This window comes from Coffea arabica, chromosome 10c (genome assembly GCF_036785885.1).
Source record: "Coffea arabica cultivar ET-39 chromosome 10c, Coffea Arabica ET-39 HiFi, whole genome shotgun sequence".
Taxonomy (NCBI): domain Eukaryota; kingdom Viridiplantae; phylum Streptophyta; class Magnoliopsida; order Gentianales; family Rubiaceae; genus Coffea; species Coffea arabica.
In genome coordinates, this window is record NC_092329.1 from 30515592 (window position 1) to 30536503 (window position 20912).

Below are 20912 nucleotides of genomic sequence, written 5' to 3' on the forward strand. Positions count from 1 at the left end.
AGAAAGAAAGAAAAGAAAGAAAAAAAACATGAATTAGTAAATATTTAAATAATTCGGATGCATGTCCTATGGGGGAGCCCTTTTTGTGCCAAGGGTCGGCCTAATATGATGCAACACTTTCGGGGTAAAATCCCAATTTCAAACCTGTAAATGAATGTAGAAATTCAAGTAGAAATTCTCATTAACCACTGACAAGTTCAATCATTTTGTACAGCTTCATTGATGGTTCGACTGACCATTTTTACAAAATCCTCATGCCTTGCTAAACTAGTACGTTGAGACTCCCTAGAACTTCCTATACTAAGCTTCCGAATTCCTTCTCGAATTTTGTCAAATGCATCCAGGGCTCTCTCCAACTTTTCAGTTTTTCTTGTCTCCCACTTTAATTGTGCTCGGGCGTCTTCCAGGGCATGGTCGGCCACTATAAGTTGTAATTGATAATCCTTGAGCTCTTTCTTTAGCTTATCTATCTGTTCTTCAGGGCTAGCGGAAGCAGACTGTGCTTTCTCTCTTGCTTGTTCGACTGTCAGTTTGATCCACTCATTATATTCTGAAATGATCTTAGGTTCCAATTTGTTGACTTGATCCAAGTGCAAGTTCTCTAAACTAAGAAGATTTCCCCAAGCTTCCAATACCATGCTCCGACTTTCAGCAACTGTGTTGAGTCTGATATTTTCAATCCCTTGTATCATCGAAATTCTTTGCGGATACCCGAATTGCCTTATGACTCGTTGCGGAACATATGCGACCAATCCATTGGTGCCTGCTAGGGGGATAAAACTGTGTTGGGTAGTCGTGAAAACCGGATCCCTAACTTTTGTCCAATCCAAAACCCATTGTATTTTCTCAGGTGCCAAGTTATCGAACTCTTGAATAAACTGAGTCAGAGATGCAATTCGATAATACTTTTTGACCCTTTCTCGGTGTGATTCGATCCAATTCTCTGTGGGGAGACAAGATCCCAAAGGATTGAGCGTTCTCTTCACTAGATGCTCCATTGCCCATATTTGGAGTATCAAATTTGACCCATAAAAGAAACCTCTCTTCTTTTGACATTCAGTAGCGGCCGTGAAGATGTCGGCAATGATTACAGGCACCAAGGTAGGGGTTATTCCATTAATCCCTGAAAATAGGCTCTGAACCATGTTGATAGTGAAAAATGTGATCTTTCCATGCTTTTGCGGGAACAACAACAGATTGATCAAAGCTAATCCAAACGCTTGCACTCGCTTTTCTACCCATTGCTCATTACTTATAAAAAAATCGGTTCGGTACTGTTCATAGGACCCTCTTTCTCCAAATCGTTCATACAGAAACTCTAACGGGCACGATCTCGCATCCGGATGTTGGTTCATACTAGCCTGCCTTAATCCCAAAAACCTATAAAACTGTTCCCTTGTTCCATTAGTTGGATATATCATAGGATAACCTTTCCCATGTATCTGCAATAATCCTTCTATTTCTTCTAAAGTTGGTGTTAGTTCACATTCACCGAATCGAAAAATAGAACCTTCTGGATCCCAGTACCCAAGTAGAGCTTGAATGATTGCAACATTTGGGGTTATGCTTAGAAGACTCGGTAAATGTCCCACATATTTGAACAGTCTTTTCACCTCATGTGTCATATTATTTTTCCAGTCTGTTAGTTCCCGAGGTATCTGGTTCAGCATTCTGCACGGAGCCATCTGAGGAGGAATTTCACTCTTAGTACCTTACCTCGGGATTTTACCCCTTAGGCAATACAAAATCATAAACATGCAAGTCTCATTAGATTACATATCCGAGACCAAAGGTGACTTATTCCTACCGTGGGATTCCCTATGCGGCATTCCCTCTATGGTTAATGCATGATGACAATTTATTAAAGCATATTTAATATACAATGAAATAATTGAAATGTGACCTAAAAGTGCCCCCTTTAAATGCCGGGGTAAGCCTAAAATGATGTGCAGTACATATGCATATGCAATTGACTAAAATTTAAACATGCTTGATATAAGAGGCGGTCTTATCTTAAACGAGTACCATGTTAGGACTCTTATTTCTAAAGTTTGTGTATGCAAAAAAAGGGAAAACAAGGAGAGGTTAGTTCAACAAGTAACATATAACACGTTGTGACAATAAATGATACAAGAATGAAAAGTAAATAAAGCAAAGAAAGAGGGGTGAAATCCCTCCCCTCGTGCTTAGTGTTCCTAATTGGATATGTTGACTCTATCCTAGGTAATTTCTAATATGGATGCATGAGGTTTGGCTTACTAATGCATTTAGACTCGATAAGGTTTCAGGCTCCCAAGCCTTCAGACCAAAAAGTTAAGAGTCATCAATCCCAAAACCTTCGGTCGGTGGCTTGAGTGATCCCTTAGGCATCGCTATGGGCGCAGAGCACACCATCCGCCTACCTAAGGAAATCGATTCTAATCCTACCAGGAGATGTGGGATGGCGCCCACGAGAAAAATAAAAATAGGGTAAAAATAATGCATGCACGTATGAAGTGCTTCCTTTTGAGGGGAGAGATTATAATTAAAACACGTGTGGAGGCTCTATGGTGATATTTTTCCCCACCCAAATGCAAAGCGCGATACGAATAAATAAATAAATAAGCCATTCATCACATACACGTAAGACGAGGAACGATTACGAGTGTGAAATGCAAAACATCCTAAAAAAGAAAAATGCAACCTAAAACATCCAAATATGATAAATATAAGGGTTAAAAAGAGAAAAGACGACTAAGCCAAGTGCTTGGACTCTCTAACTTCCCCAGTGGAGTCGCCAAGTTGTCGCGCCCCATTTTTCGCGATAAAAAAAAGAAAGGAGTTTATAAAAAGATGTGATTTATTAATAATAAATGAAAAATGACCTAGAATGGGACTTAAAAAGAATGCGACAATTTGGGTCCAAAATTTAGTCCAAAAGGGTTTTTAAGAAAAAATAAGAGTCGCCACTTGGTATGAAATTTTGGTGTACCAAGTCACCCAAAAAAATAAAGTAAAATAAAATAAAACCCTTTTTGACAACTCCAGGTCTTTGAAAACAAGAGAAAATGGATTCGGGAGTCACAGTTGAAGAAAGGGAAGGCAAAGGTTCAATTATCTCAAACCTAAGGCACCCTTTCAACCTAGTCTAAGCTAGTTGCGTGGTTTAGTCAAAATTTTCTTAATCTAACCCTTAATTTTATCACGTTTGGATGTTTTCTACATGGATGCAAATCTAAATTTATAAAAATATTGAAAGGGACAAAATGTTCATTCAAGGGTTTAATTGAACCAATCGCATTAATTGCGAAGGGCAAAATGATTCCTTGAAAGTGTCACGAGTATGCGAATGATGAAATTAAAATAAAAGAAAAGAAATTAAATTATATACATATATATAAGTGATCAAAGAAAAAGGGAATGCAACATAAAGGGTACGGGAGACAAAAACTCGTGATATAATTTTCTTATACATGGATTGATAGGGTATTTAAACTAAAAAGTTATAATCACCTATTTCCCATGATTGAAAATAATTATTCTAACATGAACAAGTAAATGAACTAGTTTAAATGAGATGCAATTCTAAATGACATGATTAGCGCCTATAGAGGGTAGGGGATAATATAATAGGGAATATCATGCAAATGAGAAAAGATCCTAAAAATAAAAATATGCTTGAAGATGTAGTGAATAGCACACAAAGATGAATCTAACGCAAGACGGCCTAAAGGGTCTAGCGTTGGACTAGCCCATTTCTAAAAATCCTTACTAGCGTTGGACTAGCAAGTAAGCGAAGAGAGAAGCCACAACTAGCGTTGGACTAGTGTGGTGACGTTATGCATTAACAATTCATAGTGAAGCAAATAAAGCATAAATTAAAACAAATAAACACATAAGAGCATGTAACACATAACACATAAGCATAATATCTAAATGCCAAAATCCTAAGAAAAGCGGGTAAAACACTTAACACATAAGCCACATAAACACGCAACCTATCTATTACATCGGGGAGCGCCTAACTACAATCTAGGAGGGAAAAATATAATAAAACAAATCTAATTATCCTATCTATTACATTTTTTAGGTATTTAAATACCTCTCGAATCATTATAAAAACTAACTAAAACATATATAAGAAAATTTGAATGAATATTTAAATCAAATAAATAAAGCATATAAAGATATATGAACACATAGGAACACATAGAAGCACATAAGAGCACGTAATTGACATTGAAATAATAAAATAGGAGTACCTCCCGTTTGAAGTGGTGACTAAATGGAGTCAAATTGTCCTAATTATACTCACAATGAACAAAAGGATCATGGCACCAATTTAATTGAAAAACAAAACAATAATACAAGCACTAAAATCACACTAATATGTCAGACATAAAGAAATTTAAGCAAATCTAAAAATTACAAGTTAAGTATATTCAAAAGTAACATAATTAGCTATTAAAGAAAAGAAACAATCATAATAAAGAGAGTCAAAATTCATCAGGGACTGAATTGCAAAAATTGAAAACTTTTGGGGACAAAAATTATATTTTTCCACAGTTTAGGGGTCAAAATTAAATGAAAGACAAAATTTAGGGACCAAAATGCAATTAATTTAAGGACCTAGGTGAAAGGAAATTAATATGTTTTGGGCCACAGTAAAACCACTCCAAAGATCAGGGGCTAAAGTGCAAATTTCGGTTTCTGATTTGGGAGAAAAAGGCCATCGGGCCGTCATTTTTATTTTTTTGGGCCGGATGCTACCTAAGCCCAGCCGAAATCCAAAAGAAACGAGCAGGCCAGCCCGTCTTTTTATCTCTCTAGCCCAACGGAAACCCAAAAGAAAGAAACCAAAACCCATTTTCAAAACCCAACCAAAACTAACTCTTGGTCCAACCGAAATAAAACATTAGCCCAAATCATTTGTTTTTCTCCTTTTCTTTCCTTTCTTTTCTTCTTTTTTTTTTCTTTTCTTTTTTTCTTCCTCCTCCACCTTCAGCCGTTTCTTTTTCCTTCTTCTTCGGCCAGCTGAGGAAGCTTCAGCCGGCGGCGGCGGTCGCCGGCGACCTCTCCGGTCACCAAAATTTCTCAAAATACACCCCGTCACTCGATTTTTCGCGTAGGTTCCATTTTTGGACTTAGTTTTTACAGAAAATGACCCAAAAGTGGCCAAAAAGCAAAGAGTCAGTCCAGTTTTTTATTTTTTTAAAACACTATAATCTTCACTAAAAATCATAAAAATTATGCCAAAACCCTCCTGATAACTTCTACAATACAACTATAATCTTAGTTTGACAAGTAAACAACAACAAAATGATGCATTAAGTCAAAACAGCCCCAAAAATAAAGAAAATATTTCAATGCCTTTAAAGGCTCAAAACTTCAAAATACTTAAATAATTCAACACTTTTTCAAACCACATACTAACTACAACCGCCTATTTCACCAGAAACAAGCACAAAATGTTCACTAGTTTAATTCATTTTCGTTTTGTCATTTTCACAAACATTTAACATGCATTCACAGGCCCATTTCTTTTTCCCTTAATTGCATGCATGGCTCACCCCAAAACTTTAACAACATCAGGAGCCACAACAACAAACGAAAGCAAAGGACAAATAAGCATCAAAACATGCATTTAATCTAATTAATTAAGGAAAAGAAAAACTGGAAAAAAGAAAACAAAATGTACCTCAATGAAGGTTGTAGTCCTTTGCCTAGGAATTTGATGAAATCGGCAAACTCCAATAGCTTAACCCACCACTGCCTTTCCTTCTATGTTTGAGGTTGTGGAAGAAAAATGGGTAGAAGGAGCCGTGAGCAGCGTGAGGGAATGGGGAGTTAGTTTTTTTTCTTTCTTTGCTTGTCTGATTTCCAGAGAGAGCCGAGTGAGGAAATTTTTTTAGCCCAAAGTAGCTTTTTGTGTGTGTTTTCTCCTCTGCAAAATATTGAGTGTTGGCAGAGCCAAAAACTCATGGCCAAGAAGGAGTCAAATGGGTTTGGTTTCCTTCAAAATGATGGCTTCTGCCAAATGAAAAGAAAAGCCCGTGGGAGTTGAGTGTAGAATGGGTTAATAGGGGTTTTGGTAGAGAAAATGATGAGAATGTGTAAGTTTAGTAATAATTTGATTTTGATTGATTTTTTTTTAATTTTAATTTATTAATTTAATTTATTAATTTTTTTTGGGACTTTTCCTCTTTTCTTTTTTTTTAAAGATAAATCTACAAAATATACTTAAAAATGCAGAAAAATAAATGACTTATCAAATAGAAATATTCAAGAAAACATTAAATTTGACAAAAATTTGGCAAAAATTTGGCAAAAATTTGGTGTCTACAGATACACTAAAACATATATAGATGTTAATACAATAAACATAAACACTAAGATAAACATGCAACTATTGTCAGATAGTTTGTCATACAATCGATTCCATCCATTTAAAAAAGGAAAAAAAGAACATAATATGTTTTATCACAAATTGATAGTTGTGTCATACAATAAATCTCATCCATCCAAATTTAAATTAAATGCATTCTGACTATCAATTACACCATGTAATTTGTCTAATAGTTGCATAAAACCCTAATCCCATCCAACGCATGCCAGCAAAAGAATTCGTTAAGTTGTAGGGGAATCCATAGGGATTAAGCTCTTACGATGGACGTAACTCAATGAATTTGTGATGGTGCAGAAGAAGACATCGAGGCACTCATGGGGATCCAACTATTTTGAAATTATTATGAAAGAAATTGTGATTGTAAAGCCTTAATTACATAAGTAATGTTTATTTTAATTACGATCTACTGGGAATTAAAGAACTTTTTTTTGCCTGCCCCTTGCATTTAACTGTATAAAAACTAATTAACTTATTTGTACAAGAAGTAAAAAGTGCCATTGGGAAAGCGCCCCCCTGGGGGGGAGGGGAGGGAGGGGTTGGGTGGTATGAGAAGGGAGTGTAGATAAGAAGTCTCGGGTTCAAGACACTTTCACTTAAAAAAAAAGTATCATAACTGATGGAAAACTTATAGCCTATTTCATTTATAACAATGGACTTCATTGCTGAAAATGTTAAGCTTTTACTAGACTAAACTATGCATTGGACAAGCTGTTTTTCAACTATTTTTATATTTCTTTTCATAGTAAAGTAGAATGATTTTATTAATCATACAAGTGTAGAATTAATAAAAGATGAAGGAGAGTCTCTCCATACACAAGAATTTAAAAGATAGCATGCTTAGCAAAGTTACTAGCAGGAATATCAAATGATCTAGGAATTCATGAAACTTCCCAACACATAAAGTCTTGAATCAAGACAACGGCATCATCAATCAACAAATCACATGACAAATCATCAGATCCAAATGTAGAATCATTTTGATGACTCTTCTGAATCTCCTTTTGGAACAATCTTATTGAAACCCAAATGATGTAGCAATTGAATAGCATATTTAGTTGCTTATAATTCAACCACCTCTGGTTCTAATGTCATGAGAATTTTCTGGACATTGCAGTAGTAGAATTTCCTTTGTCATCTCAAATTACAACACCAATCCCTGGCAATTCATCATCCATAGACAGCCCTGCCAAAATTTGCCTTAACAAAACTTGCGATAGGCTATATCTAATGATATATTTATGACCTTGATTGGAGAGAGGTAGGCATATTAATCTCATCTTTAGAATTACTCCTTGGAACGGTTTTAGGAATGCCATAGACAAGGAAATCAAATTGAGAGGATCCCTATAAGAGCCATCAAAAACTGTTCTATTACGATTATTTCTTAGGTTTCAAATAATAATACCCTCCAATTCCATCTAACTATGAGGAGGTTGGAGGAATTTGAACCTAGGGTTTCAATTTTAGCCATTAGTCCATAGTCTCCTTGACTGTCTAAATGTTGTTATAGTTTGTAGACTAGTGTCTTGATGAATATTGTTAATATGATCAAAAGATAAATGTTCTATGGATCGAGAGACACGTTGAGAGAAGTCACTTAATAGTACTATCTAAGTACTTTGTTATACATAAGTGAAAATCAAACCTCGACATGTTTTTACCAGAAAAGAAAAAGGGATAATTTCAGAGACCTTCCCTCAAGTTTATTAAATTACACCTGCCCTTGCTTTTACTATTTATATAACAATATAGGCCCAAAAGGCTATAGTTTTCTCAAAAATCCTAAACTACCCTTTTTGTACCAAAATAAAACAAAAATTATTTTGCCAATTGTTTTCTTCCATATTTCAACCAAATCCACTATACTAACAAACTAGCCTAACAAATAGTCTAATTCCAAATTCTAAACTCAAGCAATTCCATTATCATAGTTATAAAATTGCTTCTCCCAAATCATGGATTCAATTCTAAAGATTTGTTCCATCCTTCAGAAATATTCTTACCATACGGTTTCATGGAATGGTTAAATTCACAATCAACCGCCCTTGTGTTTGCATAATCTTCAACATAGGATGCCATGGTTTGGTTCCATATAAGTGGCTCAACTCCTACTACATAGCCACATTATGGCCTTGAAGAAAATCCTTAGGGGAGATTTAGGCATGGATGTGATTAATCAAGTTTAAGAGAAGGAGAGGTATCATTATGACTATAGAGATCTTCAAAAACTTCATTTTGCCAAAAATCAAAATTCTATTTACAACTAATCACATCCCAACTTCAAACCCAAAGCCCACACCTTCTCAAAACAAAATAATCTAACCTACCATCAAATTTCCAAACATGTTAATGTCTTAAATACATAGAAGAAACTCTATCTTTATAGTGAAACCACAACCAAAAATTGTCAAGTATAGAAAGAAATATAAATGTACTTATTAACATCTTAAAAATTTTTTTGGATGGATGATAGGCAAATTAGCAAAAATTTTCAATTTCAATCCCTCTTCCTTTTTTGGCCAATGATTGCATTATTATTGTGTCTCTTCATCTCCTTTTAGTTTGACCATGAAATCGAATTTTACTTTAACCATTAAATCTAATCCTCAACTAAACTTGTGATTTGACAATTCCAAATAGAAGAAAGGAGGAATAGGAATATATAGTAGAGTTTGAGGGATCGCTTGTGGTGTGATTGGTTGCAGTTATAGGCAATGGTTAGTGATAATTTGAGAACGAGTTATAGGAGGAAGGGGTTGATGGATGAGAACGGAGTGACATTAAATGAGAGATAATCGTCTTTGGCTGTAACTTGTAAATAGGATAGGTGAAGAGATTAAGTTTCTTTTTCTTTTTTTTTTTAAATTTCATTTCATTATACTATGAATTATTTATTTAGTGAAGGTCATTATAGTCATTTTATTGTGATAAGGGAGGTCAGTGTAATTTGTAAAACCTGAGGGGAGCCTAGTTAAATTATCATAAACCTCAGGGGAGGTTTGTGAAATTATCCCCAAAAAAAAGTTCATAGAATGACTAAACCTCACCAATCTGGAAGTATGGTTGCCATGTGTTCGATAATCTTTGGAACCAAACATCAAAATTTAATCTCATATGTACGAAATGAATAAAAGATCGAGGTCAAGATGTTGTTTAAGTTGTACTCTATGCTTATTGCTTAGACAATAAAATTGCATTCCTTTTATCAGAAGTATTAACAAATTAGAAGTACTTAAAGGAGAAGCATTAACAAATTAGAAGTCCTTTTATCAGAAGTGTTTACTAATGGGCTAATACCTATACACTCCAATGGGAGAATTTTGGGTTGGGCCACAAACAATGCAGCTGAACTTTGAGCCTCAAGAGATGGACTTAATTTGACAAAGTCTATTAATATCCTACGTCAAGTCTGAGTGATTATTGATCTGAATGACGGTCTAACGACCTGTTAAAAGAGATCAAGAATTCAAGGTGATTAACCTGTCGTAAGAAGAGGATAAGGAATCAGCTTGAATCATTCTGCTAATAAACTCAAGACACTTCTCTGGAGCTTGAATATCAAGCACGAGCTGAAGTTATTCATATGGAAATTTCAATATGATTATTTGCCAGTCAAAGAGTTGATATACAAGAGAACTCAAAGAGGTGATGTATAAAATATGCTTTGGATGTAGAGAAAGTGTAGAAACTATTGGTAATGTGTTGCCAGAGTGTAGTAGAGTTGGAAACTTTGGAACATAGCCCCTTTTCAGTGGGATAGCGTTTCAGACATAAGAGGATGCTTGAAAAACTAGCGATTAGCAGTTACAATTGATATTTTATAGCAGCAGATCTGGAGAGCTAGGAATGCTTGGGAATTCACTGCAAAGCAAGAAGAGCTTTTTTAGGGTGATCCAAAAAGCAAGTGCAGTTTGTCTCGGTTAGGACAATGCAATAAGGAAGGCAAATACGAAGAGTAGGTGCACACAAGGAACAATAGCACTAAGAGTAGAATTGCTCAAGCAATCAAGGAGAGACTGATGCTATCAAGCTACTATTGCTATAGATATACAAACCAGCACAGAACAGGATGGGCATTAAGGAAAGGAATGAGACAACTTGGTGCAAGATGTAGCAGTGAAATTTCTATTGGCACTGCCGGATCTGCGTATTGGCCAGGGTGTGCATGTGCCCTCACTGAACAAAACAAAAAACGATTGAATTAGTTATGAAATTTTTTTTCAAAAAATTATTTTTACCTAACTAAATTTGTAATTGTACCCACATTGACAAAAAAAAAATTCTGCTTTAGGCGTTGAGTTTTGGAAAAATTTTGTATTTATCCTTGATAGGTTCTAAAAATTCAATATATGTACATGCATAGGAGTAATTCGATAACAAGTAAAAATCAGTTTTTTAAGAAGTTAGTATAATTTATTATTGGATAACACAAAATGTGTAGAATTTTTGCATGCTTTTATTATTAGGTAACACAAAATGTGTAAGATTTTTGCATGTTTTTATGCTTTTGTGAGTTCATTTTTTATCATGTGCTCCATTTGCTTAGTTGATAAGGGTAAAAATGATGTTAGTATAAAATCTTGGTGATTTTGCCTTAGGCAACAATTTAGACATGGAATGCATCAAGATCGATCCTCTTTGTTGAATTGCACAGGAGGCATAGCTCATTTTGGCCATTGCCCATGCTTTGCATAAACTTTTACTATTAATGCAAGCTGTCTTTTCAAAGGAAAAAATGAATTTAATTTCCTCTAATTAATTTATTCCAAGGTCATTTTGTTGAGTTTTCAGATGGCTTCTATTAGACACATTTTTAGAGAAGCGAACCAACAAGTGGACTTTTTGGCTAAGACGTTGTTGATGGAAGACTTTATTTTGTTCTGTTGTAAGCCCATTTCAATTTCAAAACTATCTGATGATGATTCTAGGGACTTTGTATACCTCGTTTTGTAAAATCTAACGTACCTTCTATTAATGCCAAAAAAAAAAGAACTCTAAAAGCTAGGACAAGTTTACAACTTGGACAAGACAACTAAAAGGAATAGGAGAGAGATTAACTTACTCATAGGAATATGAAAACCAAGATAAAGCTTCATAATGGAATTCAGGTGATCTGCGATTGATGGTACAACTGCAAATAATAGTTGATGGCCTAGATTTATCATAAGAAATTAAGTTAATCTAGGCTGTTCATGTGAGAACTTGCAAATTCCTTATATTTTTCTTAAAAATGCCCTTTTATTTGGAAATTATTCACTTAATATGGCCCTGCTATCCAATCATCCCACAATAAGTGCAAATGAACCAAGAAAGTAGGGTTTCACTTTTCGTTTTCAAGAAAGAGCGAATTAGGGTTTTCACGTTTTTTCGTAGTGTGTCTATTCGGTACCGAGTGAGGATCAAATTTGGTAGCTAACAGTGAATTTTGGATGAGGAAATATTATATGATTAGAAATGATAATAATAAATTAGTGATTAGAAGGTAAAAAAAACCCTAGTATACGCGATTTAAGAAAAATCGGTTGAAACCGACGGGTGTCGATCACTACTGATTGAACCCACCACTTGACCACCACTTCCTTACCACCACATACCCTTGATATTTTTGCAAAATATCCCCCCCTCATACTCATCCATATGGCCAAAATTTGTGGCAAAAAATGCAAGGGAAAGAGAGAAAAATTTGCATGGTTTTGGTGGTGACAAGTGTCACCACCCTATGGCTCTTTGATTAATTTTTTTTCCTTGTTCTTTTATCCTTCATTTCAGCTTATTTTCCTTCATTTCTTTCTGTTTTGGTCGAGCAAGAGAGAGAGAGAGAGAGAGCAAGAAAGAAAAACCTTCAATCCATTTTGATTTGCACCATTTGAGTGAAAGAAACAAGATTCTAAACCGATTAACTTGTGAGTTGTGAACTTGGGAAGCTAAGGGAACCAAAAATTTCAAGAGGAGGTGAAGTATTACTCTTGCAAGCCCTTTTGTTGAGGTATAGGGTCTGATCCATGGCTTTGGTTCTTTTATTTTTGTTTAAATTGTTATATAACTCATGTTTTGGTTAGATTAGTAGCTATACAAGTGGTTGTGATGATTTTGGGGTGATGTATGTAAGCTAGGGTTTGACTGATTTCCTTCTCATACTTATTGTATGAATGGTATATGATGTATATAAGCTTGTATAAGAGGTTGTGGTAGTGATTGAATCAAGAAAATGAAGAGATTTCCCTTGAAATCCCAAAATTCCAGATTTCTGGAAATCTAGGACTCAGTTCTGCCCGTTTTTGTTAGACTAGGGTAGAGGTCTAATCAGGCTTGGCACAAAACATGAAAGTTGTAGAGAATGATATTTTATGGTTAGCTACAAAATTTTAGTCCAATCGGAGCAACGTAGCCTATGAAAAGACCAAAATACCCTTACTGCACTAGAATGCATCCAGTGATCCGTTTTAGACAGTTCATCCATTTGGCCGTGTCTATTCACTATGATCCATTCTGATTTAGTCATTTTCCAAAACATGAAAGTTTTAGTACGTTGTCTTAGCTTTTCAACGCCTCTAAGAATGTCTTAAACGGACTTTGGTAGCCTGAGATATGACCATTTAAACGTAGTATAGTTAACTAGCCGGTTAGTTGGATTTTGGTTCTGTGAATTGGGAATTTGACTAGGTTACACTGGAATTTGAACTAAGTGGTCTTCATCAAAATTGTAGCCCTGTGTCTTAGCTTCAAAACGGTACAAGTTGTACCTCAATCCGATAAGTGTAGCCTCGGATGTAACAGCCCCACTTTCCCCTAAGGCGAACCAAAGGGGTTAGCGGACTGCCTGCCCAGCTCTCGCCAGGACTACGGATTAGTTCACGTCGATCTAATACGTTCCGGAACAGACCCACGCGCGTAAAGAAGTAAAAATCACAAATAAAAAAAAATGAAAAAAATCGAAGCCGATGATGAACAGTACCGGCCACGTCAGAATCCAGATACTAGGCCGAGAGTAGCCAAAATTTTTCTTTTGCCGTTTGAAATACGAGTTGATCCGAAATTCAACCAACTATCAACCAAACATACACACATTGAAATGTAACATTTTCAAGCCAAAGCGGCATATCAAAAACCATTCATTACGAATATACATGTTCGGTTTGCCAATCAAAAGAAAGTGAACCCAATACACATTAGGGTTTCATTCGAAGAGCTATCCAAAAGATACATTTACATGAGCTCAACTTGACAACCAACAAGTATAACCTTTCCAAAAGTGGTCATTTTCCTGTAAGGAAAACAAATGGAACGGAATGAGCTTAAGCCCAGTGAGTTACTACAACATAAGCAACAAAGATCACATAAGCAAAATCTTTCATTTCAAGTACACAATTAAGAAGTAAAACAAGTCGGTAAAAGGATACGGACGGCTCTCAAGAGCCCATTTCCACGCTTACATTTTTGATCCAACCTCATTGACCCTCCGTCAATGTTAAGAGTACCAACCGTAGAACCCACTTCACTCCCATCCCTTCCACCAAACATACCCCAACCGGGCCCGCACTTCAATCAGTAGCTTTTGGTAATACTCGAGTATACCGGAACCAAGAGTCTCATTACTACAAGGGTCCCCAGTACAGTCCCCGTGGCAAGTCAATTTTCACGACCAAACCCTCGCCGGGTCGATTCAATTGACTACCAACGAGGTTGAGCTCAGTAATACAGTAAGGCCGTTGGATATTCGTCCAAATGACACCAAATCAATTTTTCATGGAAGGAATTCAATGTCTCATATATCAATTGCAATAATTTCAGTAAACGGTAAACAGTCATGAATGTTATCACAAGGGGTGAGGGCGGTCAAGTACACCCTCACCTCTCTCAATTCCAATAGCCAAGTAAGCCTTCAAGGCATCAAATTCACATATACAAAGACACATTGTAACAATTAAGTGAGTAGTATACTCACCAATCACGTAGGTGATATTTCATGCACCGACGTTAAAAAAGTCGCCGTGAACCCTCGTCACGTCCTAGAACACATAAACAAAGACCATGAGACTCGATAACGAGTCATAAAGCCATGCCAATCACAACCCCAATAGGGTTTCACATATATATTTAAGCATAATAGCAAACCAGAAAATCAGGAAATGTAACTCATTTGACCCAACAACAAAAACAGTTTTGGCCTCCTAATGCGGTAATGGCACAAAATGCGCTACGCTTATTGGATGAGGGTATAAGACCCACCATCTCGAAGCTAAAAGACAGGGCTACAACAATGTAGAAGGCCACTCAGTCCAAATCCTAGCACAACTAGGTCAAAAATGTAGAATACCAAACCAGAACCGAAATTGCAGGTTCACAAATCACACTATGCTGTAATCAGTACAACTTAGCCTATACAAGTCCAAATGCCGAAATTCCAAAGGCATATGATAGCCAAGACATCCAGCTACATTTCATCAAAAGACACCAACATCCAAATCCAAAGCAATACCAGTCAAAACAACCCATTTCAAACATAGTTCGCACATTCTGATCAACCCAAAACAGCAACAGTAAAATCAACATATCTCACTCTACATTACTCTAAATGACCTGGAATTTTACAGGAACCTCAAACACATCAATACCTACAACTTTCATATTTTAAGAAAAGGCCAATTTGGCCTCTAACCACACGATACAAGACCGGACAGAAAGAGGGATTATGAAACCCTATCTTTTCACAATTCATTCCAAACCCAAAATTGGTTGCAAATTCCTATCAAACACACCTACTAGAGTCATTACCCCTTATTACCAACCATCATACATCACCACAACATCATGATCACATTAAACCAGAAAATTCCTCAAAAAAATAAAAACTTCACCAATTCATCTCAAACCAAGAAGTAAATCACAAATATCATCACTTTAGCTTCCACTAGGCACAAATTAAGCATCAATAGATGTAGGGGAAAGTTTATACACCACTTACCTAGTAAACAAGAGAGGGAGAGGTATAGGACACCTTAGCTTCTTCAAGAACTTCACCAAACTAACCACTAGCACCAAATGGTAAGATTGTATGGAGTAGAAACTAGTTTAAACACTTGGTTTGGTTGATTTGAGTTAGTTGGAAGCTTGAAATATTGAAGAGTTTTCTTCCTTCTTGCAAGAGAGAGAGCCGGCCACAATGGTAAGAGAAAATGGTGATTTTTGGTCAAATTTAAGATATTTAACCAATTTGGTCAAAAGTCAAAAAAATGGAATAGTAAATCTTAAGTCAAAACCAATGAAATGGTGACACTTGGCACTACCATTAATGTATTCCTATCCCTTCTTTTTCCTCTCACATCAATCATTTCACACACTCTACTTATCTCTTAACACTCGATAAATTTCACACAATATCTGGAATTTAACCTAATTGGCCGAATTTTTCCGAACTTTTCGCACTAGTGGGTCCCACGTCCATTATATATTCTTAATTTTCTAAAAACTTTCCAAGGCTAGAAATATCATCTAAAAACTATAATTACTCATAAAAATTCCTCAGGAAAATTTTCTAAGCCAGGAAATGCAGAAAACATGCTATTAAAGGAAATAAAACCCTCGGAAAAGATTAGGGTTTTTACGGGTTCTCACATCGGATGTGTCCATTTCACAAAAAACCCGTCAAATCTGTCTTTTGTTAAACTTCATTTCCGCATTTCTTGTTAGCTTGATTTTTGTTCTCGTATTGCCTTGAGCTGATTGAACGGCTATTGAAATGAATTTGGGTTGTGAGTAACTTTGGGTTTGATTGAGGAAAAGAATGAAGCCATAAATGACTGGAAAATAGGTGAATACAAAGGGCATGCTGCCCAAATTTACGCTCGAGAACTAGGTCGATATACTTGCGACTTGAGTAAGGCTTGAGAGCGAATACCATGTGAACCATTTAGGGTATTTACGTTTTGTTTGCCACTTTGGCTCAAATAGCGATTTTAAAGTTTTACAAGTGAGTCTAAGTTTACCAATATTTTACTTAGGTCCTTTGGTTTCAATGTACTCTTTTCACTACCCAAAACCATATTTATACTTTGTACTAGTACGTATTCGACTTGTCTTTGAATCACTTAAATCTTTGATGGTTGAAGCATAATGTACTTTTTTTATTCTATTAGGGTTCATTTGTGACTGACAGTATTATCCGGAAGGATATTTTGGATATTATTTTGCGTAAATAGGTGAGTGTTCATTGTTTGTTATATCTTCCTTGACTTCATGACTTGTTGTTATTGTTTGATAATGTTTTAAATGTTTCCAATGATTTCCAATGTGAGGACCCGCAAATTTTCTACATTTTTTCCTCAAAAATGCCTTTTATTTGAAAATTATTATTTATTAAAGCTCTACTATCTAATTGTTCAACTATAAGTGCAGATGAACCTAGAAAATAGGGTTTTCCGCTTCGGTTTCATGACTTGAGCAAAATTAGGGTTTTTCGATTTTTCCGCCGGATGAATTTTCGGTACTGGCCGAGAATCAATTTGATGATTAAAAGTGACTTTTAAATGAGAAATAATATGTGAGTAGTAGCCATGAGATAAGGTTAGTAAATGGAAAGTAAAAACCCTAGTACGTGAGTTTTAAGAAAAACGGCGCGAACCGGCGGGTCCCGCGCACTACCGATTGAACCACCACTTGATCACCACTTTCTTGCCATACAAGTTTATCATTAATGGAGCAAAATATCTTCCCCCTCTTAGCCCTCCTATTGGCCGAAAATTAGAGGTTAGAAATGCAACAAGAGAGAGAAAAATTTGTGGTCAAGATTAGTCCAAGTGTTAGCCAAACTTGTGGCTAGAATTAATCCTTAGCTTTCCAACCTTCTTATAACACAAGCTTAGCTTAATTTCCTTCATTAATTCTGCATCTTGGCCGAAATAAGAGAGAGAGAGAGAGAGACAAAGAGAGTTCATCTCATTCTCCTTCATTTCTTCTCCAAATCTTGAAAAGTTTCTTCTATTCGCGCAAATCTACTCCGATTAAGTTGTTATCTAGCACAAAGGCTACCTACCGGTGTAATTTTCTTGAGGAACAAAGGCCTTGAACACTTGTTTCTAGTCTCCTTGGAAAGGTATACATGCTGGAACCTTGACTCTCCGATTAAATTCACGATTAGTTGCTAAATATGTCACATATGGTTGAATTATTGAGGTATGTGGTGAAATAGAGGCTTGGGTCATGATTTTCCATTTTATTGGAATATTTTTCAGCTTTCCTATGATTTTTCTAGTGCTTAAAATTTGGGGCTTTGATGTTTAAAGTTTAATATGGGAAGTTAAGATGGTGAAGCAAGCCAAAAACAAAGAAGTTAGCAATTGATTATAAGAATTCCAGATTTCTGGAATTTCATGTTTCACTTCTGTCCGGTTTTGTAGCCTTATCTTAGAGGCCGAATTGGCCTTAGGTCAAAGAAGGAAAGTTGTAGAGAATGGTGTTTTATAGGTGCCTATAAAATTTCAGCTCAATCGGAGCAACGTAGGATGTGAAAAGTCCAAAATACCCTCACTGTTTTAAAAATTTCCCAGCAGTCCGTTTCATCAGTTAAGTCCAGTTTATCACGTTTTTTGACTAGTATTCATTCTGATTTAGCTTTTTGCCAAAACATGAAAGTTGTAGTATTCTGAATTATCTTTCAAATGCCTCTAAGAAAACCTGATTCGGACTTGTGTACTCTGAGATATGTCCATTACAGTGTAATGCATTTAAACAGCCGACGAATTGATTTCTGGTTTAGTAATTTGAGAATTTGACCAAGTTACATTAGAAACTGGACTAAGTGACCTTCATGAACATTGTAGCCCTGTGTCTTAGCTTCGAAACGGCATAAGTTGCGTCTTAATCCGATAAGCGTAGCCTCGGATAAGTTATTTCCGCTTTCATACGTCAAATCTGTCTTTTGCTAAATTGAATTTCTGCACTTGTTATTTCTGTATTTCTTATTCTTATGATATTGTGAGCCTATGGAACGGCTCTTGACTTGAATTGCTTATGTGTGATGTTGGGTTGTGGTTGAGGAAAAATAATGAAGCCAAAATGGCTGGAAAATTAGGTAAACACAAAGGGCATGCTGCCCAAATTTTCGCCCGAAAGCTAAGGTTTATTTGAACTTGTAAAATACTATGACCGTTTTTCCATCTTAAAAACATGATCCTTCTTCAATTGGAAACTCCAAATGTTTACTTACTCTTACCAAATAAAGAGGAGTAGTTTAGGATTTTCTTGAGTATTTTGTCCTCTCTTTTTCATGAATTTCATTAAGACAATTAGTCTATAATATCTACTTGAATATAAGATAAGTTTCAACCACATAAACGATTCCGAAAATGGTATTTCCTAGTCTATCTAGTTGGATTTTGATTTGTCTTTAGTTCAAGTGTTTCCATTAGAAAATTTTATAACCCTTTTGAGTTGGTTTTATGTGTGGTCTATGAAACCCTAGTTATTTTTATCCACGAGTCCAAATGTCCACGTTCCACTTTAAAGTCTTTTTATACGTTCTACTCATCATGCGACGAGTCTCTTTGATTGCACCTAATTGGTTGTGACAAATGAGTGGTAATATTCTTTTCATTTAATCTTAGGTTTTCTCGGTGACTAAAGATAATATCCGGAAGGATATTTTGCACGTTGTTGTGCGTAAATAGGTGAGTGTTCTATATACGTTTTGTTCCTATGACTATGTGGATTGTTGGATCTATGTGGTTATTTGTGACTATTTGATTACATGTTACTTGTTTTCTATGATTTTTAAAATGAACTTTTGCTAGGTGAGTGTGTACTTTATCGCACTCGACCTAAATAAATATGAAATTTTCGGTGATTAAATGTTGAAATACTAGTTGCGCATGAATGTAAGCCTTTTGGCTGAACTGGGCCCTTGCCCTTGTTACCGGTCGTCTCGAGCCAGAAGCGGACTCGGTCGAGCGATTAGGAACCTGGGTGAATTTGGTATACTCGAGTATTACCTTGTAGACCGGCCATGTCCGGGTAGGTGGAGTCCGGCCAACGTCCGGATGGGTGGAGTCCGGCCAACGTCCGGAAAGGGATGAATGAACGAACGCAGGCACGAGGGTTTTACTTCTCAAAAAGGAAATTTTCAAATAATTGGAGGAATAAGGGGAAATGTCAGGGGAACGAACGAACGAACAAAGAGCTCCTTGGGAGCCCGTATCCTTTTAATGAATGCATTATCATTGCTTTATATTGGACATGTTTTCTGGATTAATTGTTATTACATGACTACTGTTCCTTGTTTAATTACTTGTTTATATATATAGAACCTCACTGGGCTTTTTAGCTCATACCACGTCAATTGTTTTCCTTAGCAGGGGAAGGCGAGCAAGGACGAGCGTTCGGTATAGTCTAGTTGATCTAGTTCTTTGGCCTTGTAATGGTTCTCGCCCTAGTGCTTGGCACGGGCTGGTTGTATGAGGAATGAGAACCCTTGTATATTCGATGGTTGTACTTGAATGGTAAAAACTTTGAAGACTTCTGGTGTGTAGAAGTTTCTTATCTTTTACTTGAGCATCTATTGTCTATGGATGTATATACATGATTCGAGTTCCATAGTGAGTGAGTCCTGGCGAGAGCTGGGCAGGCGATCCGCCGAACCCTTTGGTACGCCTTAGGGGGAGGTGGGGTCGTCACAGGTGGTATCAGAGCTTAGGCTTCAGATCTTTGTAGTTTATCCTAGGCTGATGTTTAGGATACCAAACTGTGGGACCGGCTTGAAAGTTAAATGATTGCTTATAGCGATGTAATTTAGAGTCACTTCACGTGGTCTCTACAAAGGAGCAAGATAGGGCCAAGTGGTGTTATGGTCCTTACTATGTGATTGAGTAAAGACTTAAGTGCCCTTCTAGAAATGTAAGTTGTGAATCATGAATGTTATAAGTTGTATAACCTTTATCTTAATAATTGGAGGAAATTTGATATGTATGTTGGGTAGGAATCTCGAATGTGGTGATTTACTCTTGGGACCGGCCGGCTCGAGTTGTGAATTATCCTACTTTGGATTCTCGTGCCCGAGTACTTCAGAGTTGAGGCGATGCTAGCTACTAGGTACTTGAGACTTGTATTTTGGAACATGAACAGGCTTTGTCCGACTAAAATGAATATAAGAAATCTACGGACATCTAGTGACTAGGAAGTGACGTGAGAGACCGGACGGGGTCATCTTAGCTGAGTCTGGAAAATATTGTAACCCAAAAGATCCTTGTGGTGAGATTGAAATGATTCTTAGTACGTGATCAACTTTTGAGAACTATTTTTGATCTGATTAGTGCGAGTTGGAATTTCGAGGTCGAAATTCTTTTAAGGGGGAGAGGGTGTGAGGACCCGCAAATTTTCTACATTTTTTCCTCAAAAATGCCTTTTATTTGAAAATTATTATTTATTAAAGCTCTACTATCTAATTGTTCAACTATAAGTGCAGATGAACCTAGAAAATAGGGTTTTCCGCTTCGGTTTCATGACTTGAGCAAAATTAGGGTTTTTCGATTTTTCC

The 20912-nt window shown here is 36.3% G+C and overlaps 1 protein-coding gene across 1 annotated transcript; it reads right to left on the reverse strand.

The window, feature by feature from the left end:
- Positions 1-163: 163 nt before the first annotated feature.
- Positions 164-6055, reverse strand: LOC113714049 (protein MAIN-LIKE 1-like). The gene is made up of 2 exons (XM_072068481.1): positions 4242-6055; positions 164-1685 (listed from the first exon to the last, which is right to left on the reverse strand). Exon 2 carries the CDS (start codon positions 1683-1685, stop codon positions 198-200), a length of 1488 nt encoding a protein of 495 aa, XP_071924582.1. The 5' UTR covers positions 4242-6055; the 3' UTR covers positions 164-197.
- Positions 6056-20912: the final 14857 nt, after the last annotated feature.